The sequence below is a fragment of the Amphiura filiformis genome, chromosome 15 (assembly GCF_039555335.1).
Source record: "Amphiura filiformis chromosome 15, Afil_fr2py, whole genome shotgun sequence".
Classification (NCBI taxonomy): domain Eukaryota; kingdom Metazoa; phylum Echinodermata; class Ophiuroidea; order Amphilepidida; family Amphiuridae; genus Amphiura; species Amphiura filiformis.
In genome coordinates, this window is record NC_092642.1 from 19,813,421 (window position 1) to 19,825,691 (window position 12,271).

General features: G+C 36.0%; 1 protein-coding gene across 1 annotated transcript in view; it reads right to left on the reverse strand.

The window, feature by feature from the left end:
- LOC140171367 (uncharacterized) overlaps positions 1-12,271 on the reverse strand; it is a 29,758-nt gene that overhangs the window by 5,757 nt on the left and 11,730 nt on the right. Inside the window, exons 4-6 of the mRNA XM_072194606.1 lie at positions 10,516-10,642; positions 7,558-7,749; positions 1,089-1,269 (exon numbers count right to left, since the gene is read on the reverse strand). Of these exons, the coding sequence (XP_072050707.1) occupies positions 1,144-1,269; positions 7,558-7,749; positions 10,516-10,642 (445 nt within the window). The 3' untranslated portion in view covers positions 1,089-1,143. The remainder of the gene's footprint in view (positions 1-1,088; positions 1,270-7,557; positions 7,750-10,515; positions 10,643-12,271) is intronic.

Sequence of the window (12,271 nt, forward strand, 5' to 3'; positions counted from 1 at the left end):
GCTATTATAGACCTTAAGCCCTTGTGGACCAATTACATTTAGAAACACGGCTGTTTGATAGTCCGCTGGCTGTTTGTTTAGTCATGCGAGGCGATAACATAATGTCCCAAGCTTGCTTCCACAGTTTCCAATCGTCTATGATCCCGTTGGAAATAGTGGGCTGCGCTAGCGGTTTGACACCACCGATCATCTTCACTGCATCACGGCAGCTGCCCCATCGCCAGCTTCATTCGCGTCCGGCATTTTGTGCTGCTAAATACCGAAATTTCCTCAAAAATTTGCTGCTATTTTTCGAGGAAAATTAACCACAGCGATGCCTCCATGTTGTGGTAGCGTAAAGAGACCTTTTATTACGTGAACTCTGACCTTACATGAATATACAATATAGTCGATACCATAACACAGCCAATCAGTTCTCCTGTTTTATTTCCATTCTTTTGTTGTGTCCATACCTTTCTTAGTGAGGCACTTGCAATTGCTCCTCCGATCATACTGGACCAAAATATTCCACCCACCCTCCCAGTAGCTGGAAGGGTTATAGTTAACTCAAAATTGTCAAAGATGCTTCAATAAAAGTTAATGCTCAATTCAGCTGCTCTACGCTTTTTGTATGGTAAATAAATGTTTTGTATGGAGTTTGTTTAAATCCTAAAGAATCTTGCCAGCATTTCCGAATCACTGTTTGATCCAAAGAGGTATCTGATTTTGCTTAAGATAACATTTGGTTAAATGTGATCTGACGAAGTCAAGTTTTGCATGTCCAGCCTGTATGAATTTAATATGCTTTTTGTCATTAATTATCTCAATTTATATTTATGTCTTAATTGCTATAAAATAGCTATGAAATCTATCATTATTTATCTCAAATATATTTATGTCTTAATGGCTATAAACTTGTTGAATAGTTATAAATGTTTCTCATGATCGTGGGGGCAATGCCGAGTCTATTCACCCGGTCTATTCATTGCTTTGTTGTGTTTTCCTGATGTCTCGAGATAATCACATAATGCATATGTAAATATCATACAATTGCCTGTGGCCAAAGCCATAATGATACAAATATATATTCCTGAAATAAATAATTTTACCTTTAGTATTGGCAGCTGCAATGTCTACTTAACATTGCCTCCACATGGTGATCCTTCAGGATATCAAAAGCAGTTTTTCAGATTGGTTTTCAATGTCAACTTTAGCTCCTTTCTGCACTAGCACAACAGCAATGGCTATATTGTCTGTTTTCTTTTTCTCAGCATCTCCATCACTTTCAAGCTGAAATTAATTAAAAAAACCAAACATTTGTAGTACAATAATCAGTCTGTAATATTGAATTAGTTAATTCGAATTAAAGAGGTCATGGGTAGCGCCATTAGACATGTTACAAGACTACCAAGTGACAGGTGATGGACCATAAAGAATAAGTAAAAGAATTGGTTTAGTAAATTTTCCATTTTTTCCTCAAATTTGGGCAAGAACACATTCTTGTACCAATATCGAATCGTTGATATACAGAACTTAAGCAACCAGGGGTGTGAATTTCTTGGTGAATTAAGAAATGAAACATGTAAATATAACATAGAAGTTAAATGAAACAAATTCGCGTGAAGCATGCCTAATGTTTTTTAGAGCTGAAATGGTCAAAATCGCATGCACACAGGCGTTTCTCTCCTCTATTTCTCCAATTTCTCTTCTCTCTTTTTTTGATACCGGGGAGCGTGTGCCTGTTTAAAAAGGGCTGTATAATTTATTGAATATTTCGCAAATTTTATGCAAATTTGGCACTATAGGCATGATAAACTTTGGTGGTGTGAACCCCTGAAAAGCACAACTGTTGGAGTTAGGAGCGGTTACAGTTTATGTATGCTAAAGTAGAAATGTTTCTGAGTATTTTGCTTTTTATTATATAAAAATTGACCCCTAGTTGTCCAGATATTTTGGAATATGCAAGTCACATGAAATGTGCAATTTCCGACTTTTGCCAATATTCCATATAATTGCACTTCAAGTTATGCATGCTTTTTAGCTGCGGGTAGCAGCTCTATAAGTCACCATGTCTCTCCGTTAGTCTGTCCGTTAGTAACAAACGCTTGTAACAAACGCTAAATAATGCTGTTATGTCAACATCGTTTGTCGCATGGCTATGGTACTTGGTGAGGGGAGGGCCTATACCGCCCCATACTGGAAAAAGAGTTTCATCCCGAAATATGCTAATTAGGTCATTAAAGGGCATTACGATTTTCAACAATTTTCTGCATTTTGAAATTTAGATATTTTGGATGCAAATACTCTTCTGGCATTATTTGCATTGGGGAAATTCAGGTGAGTTAATTGAAATTGTGGGCAATTAAGGGAAAATGAGGGGAATTGGGGAAAATTGAGGGGAATTAAGGGAAATTTGGGAAAATTGAAGAGAATTAAGGGAAATTCAGGTGAATTAAGGGAAATTGACAAGAATTGAGGGAAATTTGGGAAAATAGAGGAAGTTAAGGAAATTTGGGAAAATGAGGGAAATTGAGGGAAAATTGGGAACATTGAGGGAAGTTAAGGAAATTGAAGAGAATTAAGGAATTTGAGGGAAATTCAGGTGAATTAAGGGAAATTGACAAGAATTAAGGGAAATTGGGGAAAATTTGGGAAAATAGAGGGAAGTTAAGGGAAATTTGGGAAAATGAGGGGAAATGGAGGGAAAATTGGGAAAATTGAGCGAAATTGAAGAGAATTAAGGGAAGTTGAGGGAAATTCAGGTGAATTAAGGGAAATTGACAAGAATTAAGGGAAATTTGGGGAAATCGAGGGAAATGGGGGAAATTAAGGGCAATTTTGGGAAAATTAAGGGAAATTGAGGGAAATTCAGGTGAATTAATTCCGTTTTTTAAAGTTGCAAATCTTTTAAAAACTAGATTGTCTCAGCAGCAGGGGACATTAGGCTGTCATGTGCATCTAGGTGTAGAGGCTTATCCTCTTATTCCCACTTGAGCATTCTCAAGTACACTTAAAGTGTTTTGGTCTCCTGGTCAAGTCAGTTTTAATTTAGGGGTTGTTGTTATGTTGTTATAGCAACAAGCTCAGTTTTTCTGTCCAGTCAGCTGTCACTTTAGTGGTGTGCAGCCATTCAGGTCTCCGTCTTATTTTTTAATTCCTTTGTTATGTCCATAGTTCTCCTAGTGATGCACTTGCAATTGTTCCTTCGATCTTGATAGAACAAAAAATCCCACCCACCCTCCCAAAAGCTGGAAGGGTGATTCAGTAACTAAATATGGTTAAAGATACTCCAATAAAATGGTATGTCCAAATATGCTGCTTTACGCTTAAAAATAGAGGCTTTGTATGGAATTTCTTGAAATCTTGAAGAATATCATTAGTAGATTGTCTCCACTTTCTACTGTTTTATAGAAGGGAATGAATGCTTTGTATGGAGTTTCTTCAAAACCTGAAGAATCTCGTCTGTAGATTGTCTCCACTTTCTACTGCGTTTTATGGTGTTTGAATGTGTTACGGAGTTTCTTGAAACCTGAAGAATCTCGTCTGTAGATTGTCTCCACTTTCTACTACGCATTGTATGGTGTTTGAATGTGTTATGGAGTTTCTTCAAAACCTGAAGAATCTCGTCGGTAGATTGTCTCCACTTTCTACTGCGTTTTATGGTGCTTGGATGTGTTAAGGATTTTCTTCAAAACCTGAAGAATCTCGTCTGTAGATTGTCTCCACTTTCTACTGCGTTTTATGGTGTTTGAATGTGTTACGAAGTTTCTTCGAAACCTGAAGACTCTCCTCAGTACATTGTCGCCACTTTCTACTGCGTTTAATGGTGCCTGGATGTGTTACGGATTTTCTTCAAACCTGAAGAATCTCGTCTGTAGATTGTCCACTTTCTACTGCGTTTTATGGTGTTTGAATGTGTTACGGAGTTTCTTGAAACCTGAAGAATCTCGTCTGTAGATTGTCTCCACTTTCTACTGCGTTTAATGGTGCCTGGATGTGTTAAGGATTTTCTTCAAAACCTGAAGAATCTCGTCTGTAGATTGTCTCCACTTTCTACTGCGTTTTATGGTGTTTGAATGTGTTCTGGAGTTTCTTGAAACCTGAAGAATCTCGTCTGTAGATTGTCTCCACTTTCTACTGCGTTTTATGGTGTTTGAATGTGTTATGGAGTTTCTTCAAAACCTGAAGAATCTCGTCGGTAGATTGTCTCCACTTTCTACTGCGTTTTATGGTGACTGGATGTGTTAAGGATTTTCTTCAAAACCTGAAGAATCTCGTCTGTAGATTGTCTCCACTTTCTACTACGTTTTATGGTGTTTGAATGTGTTACGGAGTTTCTTGAAACCTGAAGAATCTCGTCAGTAGATTGTCTCCACTTTCTACTAGCGTTTAATGGTGCCTGGATGTGTTAAGGATTTTCTTCAAAACCTGAAGAATCTCGTCTGTAGATTGTCTCCACTTTCTACTGCGTTTTATGGTGTTTGAATGTGTTACGGAGTTTCTTCGAAACCTGAAGAATCTCGTCGGTGGATTGTCTCCACTTTCTACTGCGTTTTATGGTGTTTGAATGTGTTACGGAGTTTCTTGAAACCTGAAGAATCTCGTCAGTAGATTGTCTCCACTTTCTACTGCGTTTTATAGTGGGCTATTGGTTGCCTTCATGCTTTCCTCCCTTTCTGCTGCGTTTTTATACCAGGGTTATAAATGCTTTGTTGCTTATTTGGAGTATCTTTATTTACTTGGTTGTCAATACCAGTGGATTATATATCAGTAAATGGTTTAAGCATTGATGCCGTATCTTGCTGAATACAAAATGTTCGTTTGCTAGTGTTGGCATTGTTTATTCTTTTGGAGATTTCTAATTATTTAATTGCGGTTAAAAATGCTGTTTTCCAATCCAATCCTCTGTTTGATCCAAAGATGTATCTGTTTAAGATATGCTTAAGATTTGCTTAAGATGAAATTTGGTTAAATGTGATTCAGAAGTCAACTTTTGTTTGTCCAGCCTGTACACATTTTTCCAATAATTTGTGTATTTATTGATTTATATGAAGATGATAAATAATTCCAAATGCTTGCTGCAATTAATCATCTCAATGTATATAATTTGTTTAATTGATATGAAATCTGTTATTATCTCAATATAGTCTTAATTTCTATGAGATTGTGAAATTATTATAAATAAGCTTATGTGTATTAAATGGTCCTCATGATCGTGGGGGCAATGCGGAGTCTATTCTTTGCGTTGTTGTGCTTTCCTGCTGTCTCGAGACAATTGAAATCATGTGGGCAATTAAGGGAAATTGACAAGAATTAAGGGAAATTTGGGGAAATTGAGGGGAATGGGGGAAAATTAAGGGCAATTTTGGGAAAATTAAGGAAAATTGAGGAAAATTCAGGTGAATTAATTGAAATTGTGGGCAATTAAGGGAAATTAAGGGAAATTGAGGGGAATTGAGGGGAATTAAGGGAAAATAGAGGGAAGTTAAGGGAACTTTGGGAAAATGAGGGAAATTGAGGAAGTTAAGGAAATTGAAGAGAATTAAGGAAATTGAGGGAAATTCAGGTGAATTAAGGAAATTGACAAGAATTAAGGAAATTAGGGATTTAACACTTTTGATGTCAAGGCGCTTTTTTCCCGAAAATCGTTTGGAACACAAAAAGGGTCCGAAATCTGTTTCCGAAAACTTTTGAGGTCAAGGCGCTTTTTTCCCGAAAATTGTTTGGACATCAAAAGTGTCCGAAATTGGTTTCTGAACACTTTCGATGTCAAGGCGCTTTTTTCCCGAAAATCGTTTGGACATTAAAAGTGTCCGAAATCGGTGGCCGAACACTTTTGATGTCAAGACGCTTTTTCCCGAAAATCGTTTGGACATCAAAAGTGTCCGGAATCGGTGTCCGAACACTTTTGATGTCAAGACGCTTTTTCCCGAAAATCGTTTGGACATTAAAAGTGTCGAAATCGGTTTCGAACACTTTTGATGTCAAGACGCTTTTTCCCGAAAATCGTTTGGACATCAAAAGTGTCCGGAATCGGTGTCCGAACACTTTTGATGTCAAGACGATTTTTCCTGAAAATCGTTTGGACATCAAATGTGTCCGAAATCGGCTTCGAACACTTTTGATGTCAAGACGCTTTTTCCCCAAATATTGTTTGGACATCAAAAGTGTCCGGAATCGGTGTCCGAACACTTTCTATGTCAAGACGCTTTTTCCCTGAAAATTGTTTGGAATCAAAAGTGTCCGAAATCGGTTTCCGAACACTTTTGATGTCAAGACGCTTTTTCCGAAAATCGTTTGGACATCAAAAGTGTCCGAAATTGGTTTCCGAACACAATTTTTCAAATTTTGATTTCTTTTTGGTGTGGATGGAAATACCCTTTCTGGCATTATTTCAAGATGAGCGCCCTCAAAGGTTAAGCTCACAGAGGGGTTACAGGTCAAAATAGGGGTCGAACTTAAACCTGCTTCAAAGACCCCGGTCAAAGACACCATAACTGCAAAATTGAATTCCTTGTCCCACAGCGACCGCTACAGTTACCAACGGTCCTTGTTAAAAATTAAAGTACATGATTGAACAGGACCTGCATACCTTTTGTCGTGTGCTATGTACTGAAGATAGCATAAAAAATCTGTTTTCTTCAATTTCTTGAATTAGTGATTTTAGTTGTTAACATTGTGATGTCATAGGTCTAATTTTGGCCCTACATGGGCGAAAATGAAAGTTGCTCAAAATTTGATGAAAAGGGTCTCAAATTATTTGTCTTTTCATGATAAATCAGAACAAAAATAGTTTACGATATGAATGCTGTTTTGTTACCTTGGTAACACATCAAAATAGGACAAAACCCATTGAGTTGTTGAGTCCTATTCCATTTAAAAAAACCTTAACAATATTACTGTGTTACCTAGATAAAGAAAGCACCCTGGATAGTTAAAATCATAATAATTCTTGCAGATAATTTTCATCAAAATCAGAGCATATTTTATTTTTGCCTCCTTAGGGGCAAAATTAGACCTATGACATTACTATGTTACTCTTTTGCCCATAACATCATAGATAGGTAAAAGTATACTGTTTTTGAATCTTTATTGCCAAGGATTACGACGGTGTAGGGTTTGAACAAGGGACAAAATAAGAGCTTTTCTACCAGGACTCAGTTAGGGAAATTAGTCACGGAGTTACTTTAGTCTACCCACAGAACTCACTTTTGTTTCAATATCCAACATAATAGCTCAAATTCTGACCTCAGATTGCCAAAAAAACCCTGTTCTGGTTCACCATTCTATTTCCAGGGTATAATTACATACAATATGGTGACTGGCTATGGTTCAGGATAAACAGTGTAGCGTTGTGATTTTTAATCTCAATGGGTTACAGTAGGCCAGTAATGAGCCTGAATGGCCCATATCCCATTTATTTTCACCTTGGATTTGAACAGTTTTGAGTAATTTTGAACTTGATCATATCTGTGCAAAGTTCAACAACCTTTTCTTACTAAATGAATGTACTGTTGAAATGCCTCCATATACAGCCCAGATTAATCAGGTACAAGAACTATAGGGCCTACATCTTACCTGTTGCATTAATGAGGGTCGGTTAATCAGCATACATGCCAGATGCAAACTGGTATCGCCATCTTTGTCTTGAGCATTCATATCTGCTCCCTTTTCCAGCAACTTCTCTACTATTCTGACATACCCATTAGTAACGGCTGTGTGAAGTGGTGTTGCTCCAGCATTACTCCTTGCATTGATATCACAATGTTTCTGTTGGAAAAGCATAAATAATGAAACAAAAATGTGTTGCCTTCATAGTTTGTTCACTGGAACTAGTGCATGTACACAATAAAATGTATCATATGCGCCACTATATTAAAAACATCAAAATATTTATTGTCAGTTATGGCATCCGGGCGGCAAACAATGGTGCCATATCGTCTCCAAATATACCTCCTGGATCGTCGGACTAGTGCTATAATAAGTACATAAATAGCCAAACAACCTTGTACACACACCCCATTGTGTTTTGCCAAATTTCTGGTGGTCACTTTTTGATCATCATGGGCCTGATTTTACCGTATGCACCAAGGAGCGTTTGGTGGGATATATGTATTGCTCTACACGCTGAAGGTGAGCCACACAGCCTGTTGCACTTTGTAGCCTTCAGGGCGGTTAGGGCTAATCCATTGTACATCATCCTCTAATTCAGTGAACTATGCAGTGGTTTATCTGGTATGCCCATTTGTCTAAGAAAGATGACAATTCCCCTTAATTTCTAATATTATAACCCATAAAAATGACTAGACCACAGCCTATTTCAAACCTACTGGTTTTTTTTAATCCAAAGACATCAGGTGATCCAACATTGTGTAATAACTACATTTAAAAATGTGTTGCTGAAATCAAACTCTGGATAACAAGTTATGTCTTCTTGCCAATTGAAAACACATTTTTTGGACCCAAGAAAGTCATCTTGTTTTATTTATCTTATGAGTTATGACTTGCAGTAATTTTGATGATTTATATTGACTGATAAGATTTTGTATATTTGAATCTTTTTGAAGGAAAACTTATTACAGTTTAAAAAGGTAGCCCATTGTAAAATGTGTATATAGTGTGTTGTTAGTCAACTTGGGGGTAAAGTTGAGGCTACAGACTCTGTTCAGAAAAATGTTAGAAAATTGAGATTTTATACATACTTTAATTTAATAACCCAATTAATTTTAAAAGATTGTACATACATCAATAGCATTTTTTACGCAAAATGTATTGATTCAGGAAAAATATAAATCAACACAAAAATACAATTATATAGTTTGTTTCCAAAATTTGGATATGAAAAGGGAATATAGTGTTTCTAGACTTAAGGTTCTAATGTTTACAAACAGATATTGACCATTCTGGAGATCCCCCCCCCAAAAAAAAAACCCTTTTGATTGCCTTTTGAGTCCATAGATAAAGTAAAAATGTACAAATATGTCTCCGCATTAAGTTGCACACCTATATGCCCATACAATATTTTAGAATAAAAAGAGCTCAAATGTTTCTTCTTAAGTTCTTAACCATCAATTTTTTGGGCAATTTACAAATGTTTCTTCTACTCTAACAATTAGTAAGTTTTATAGCGTTTGGAACTGTCAAGCTTTCGTCAGCAGTAGCTCAGACTTCTTCAGGACAAGAATTTAGAAGTCAGAGCTATACTCCTGATGAAAGCTTTACAGTTCCCAACTTGTACAATGGCAAACCCGCTAAACACTTACTTATTGTTGTGAATACCGTTGTAAAATGCTATCCCGCTTCTACTCTAATTTGACTTTTTGACATTTGATCTTGCCTAATTTGCATATTCACATAATCAATTTACGAAAAATTTCATCAGGTTTTGAAAATTTGTAGTTTAATATATGATTTAATTCTACGAAATTAACTCTTTAGTACTGGTCATGAAAATTTCCATTTTGAGCAGAAACAAGTACAGATCACCCCAACAATTAGTATATTTTATGAGTTTACTTCAAATGACCTGATTAATGTGACCTTGAACACTACCATTAAAGCTCTTGTAGTGCACCTATGATGACCAAAGTTTGGCCATTACATGTAAGTTTCCGTAGTACAGCTATGTCTCATGTTTGATATAAAATTGGATGGATTAAAGCCATATTGTAACATATCCATAAAAAATAGATCAGTATTACTTGTATAAAATGTTAGCTTTTCCTGTCAGAGATATGTTCCCTTTTAATTTTGAGCCGAAACAACTCAGGTAAAGCAAAGAAAATTGGAATTTACTACCCAGCGCCGATGTCGATCGCCAATGCGTATCGCTCCATCGGTCGTGCTACGGCACGGTCCTTTGATGTGTGTATCAACATGTATGTACTGTGTTATGACCTCGACTAATATTTCCATCATAATAATTAAACAACAGTTCCTGCGCTTTATTCAAAATCTCAGATTTTGACAAAACTATACGGCAGCACCTAAAGTCTTGATTTTTGCAGGGTATGGCAGTGTAATTACAATTGTGTAAACAAAATTGTGGGTGTCCTCCTCTGCAAATGTTACAATATGACTTCAAGTACAATGCATTGGTGAGCCATGAGTTTTTACAAAATCTTTTACAAACCATCATTATATGAAGGTTCCCTAAGTGCAGCTATGACCCAAGTTTGATATAAAATTGGATCGATTGAGCCCATATTTATTGGTCGAGCTATGAATTTAAAAATATTGGATGAGACGTAGTCGAGTCCAATATTTTAAAACTCATAGCAAGACCAATAACTATTGGCGTAAAGCATCAATTTTATCATTATTATGTGTTGCATCCAATATTTTCACGCACTTGGATTCATCTAAACATAATAAAAAATTATAATGGTTGGAAATGGGTGATGAAATGTTCATATTAGACAAAATTTTAACCATAAGACTTACCATTATACAAAATAATGTTTGGCGGATATGCTGGAGGATACAAACTCTCCCTTTGGACAACCTAAAAATATATCAATTTTTGATCAAACTTACCTGACTTAAAATCAGGACTATGGTTTCATAGTTGTCATTTCCAGCTGCAAGATGGAGAGCTGTCCAGCCATCATCTTTCTTATTGTTAACAATGTTGGGTGCTTTTTGCAGGATAATGGCAACAGCCCTATAAAATAACATTATATTATGGTTACATTCAAAATTTTAACTTTTGTCATTAAAGCTGGCTTTATTTGTCAACCTATAATCCAAGGGCGAGTATGAACTATCGTAACCAATCGAAATTTTGCCCCACTTTCTAGCTCGCAAACCAACAGAATTTGAGGTTTGTGCTGCTACCTCTACGAAGAGTTGTCACATTTTTAACATGAAGTGGAAGACATGTTCAATCAGGCCCGTAACCAGGATTTATGGGGGGGGGCTGATTTTGAAAAAATTGACCCTTTTTTTTCAAAATTTGGACCTTTTTTGGACTGGTGGGCAGATTTTGAAAAAGTGGATTTTTTTCCAAAATTTGGAACTTTTTTGACCAAAAAGGCATAAAAACCCCAATTTTTTCGATCGCTACATTCACAAATGAGACTTATTGGGTCTGTGTTCAATTGTGCAATAAATTCTTGATTAAGTGAAATTATGGCAAAATGTAAGCATATAATTAAAATTGAATTGTGTATAATAATGCCAATATTAAACAGAATACAACACAAGACTTCAAGAGAAGTATGGGGTATAGTAAATAAACTATTTCCTTCTTGTCTTGTCTGTAAGACAGTAAGATTCACAATAGGTATACATTTCAAACAAAAATGCCTATCAGAAATGTATCACCTTGTCCTGGCAATCGCCCAAATCTAAATATGGAATTTGATCGAGGCCACCTGTAAAAAAATGCATGAGCCTATGGCTATGAACTTGGGACCGCACAAATGTTCATATTGGTGTCAGCCCTATTATAAAAATACAACAATTATCCCCCATATGGCTTTTATTGTAACATTTACTTGTTATCTGCAATTAATTAATAAATAAATTATTTGATCCGCTGTTAAAGCCATAATAAGTGATTTGCTCTACAGCAACACCATAAATTTTTCTTGAATTTCTACTTTTTGCGTGATTGTATTGCCCAATGGTGTTCTAAAATACAATGGGAAAGACTAACCCTGAAGTGCTTTAAGGACTGGGATAGCGACATGTTCACATATTTATTGTGGGACCTGAGAGCACATCAGACATATCAAATTGCATTTTGAAAACGAGGAATGTCCTTTTGTTATCAAATAATTTTGATTTTTTTAAATTCACGATATAATACACATTTTATGGCAAATGATTAAAAATTGATATTTTTGAAATTTAACGGTCCTCGAAGTAAATTGTATAAATCTAATGATATGTACTTAAAGTGTATGTAGCTGGGATGAAACGCCTTCCATCGGATGAGAATTTTGACTTTTCGTAGTGAAGATATAGATTTTTTTCCCCAAACACCAAAAAAAAAAAAAAATAGGTCTTTTTGGGAAAAAATGTATATCTTCAATATGAAAGGTCAAAATTTTCAATTGATGGTCAGGTTTTCAACTTAAAATTTTAGGTTTTATTCTGAGTTCACCAATCGAGTGATGGCTAAACACATCGCGTACAGGTGTGCATCATTGAATAAGTCAACATAAAAACTGTGCATATCGCTATTTGTCTCAAGTCTTGACGTATAAACTGTGTGCATATCATCATTCATCTTATGTCTTGTTTGTACATCCCAGCTGCGTTCATGAAGCTCCGTCAATAATCATGA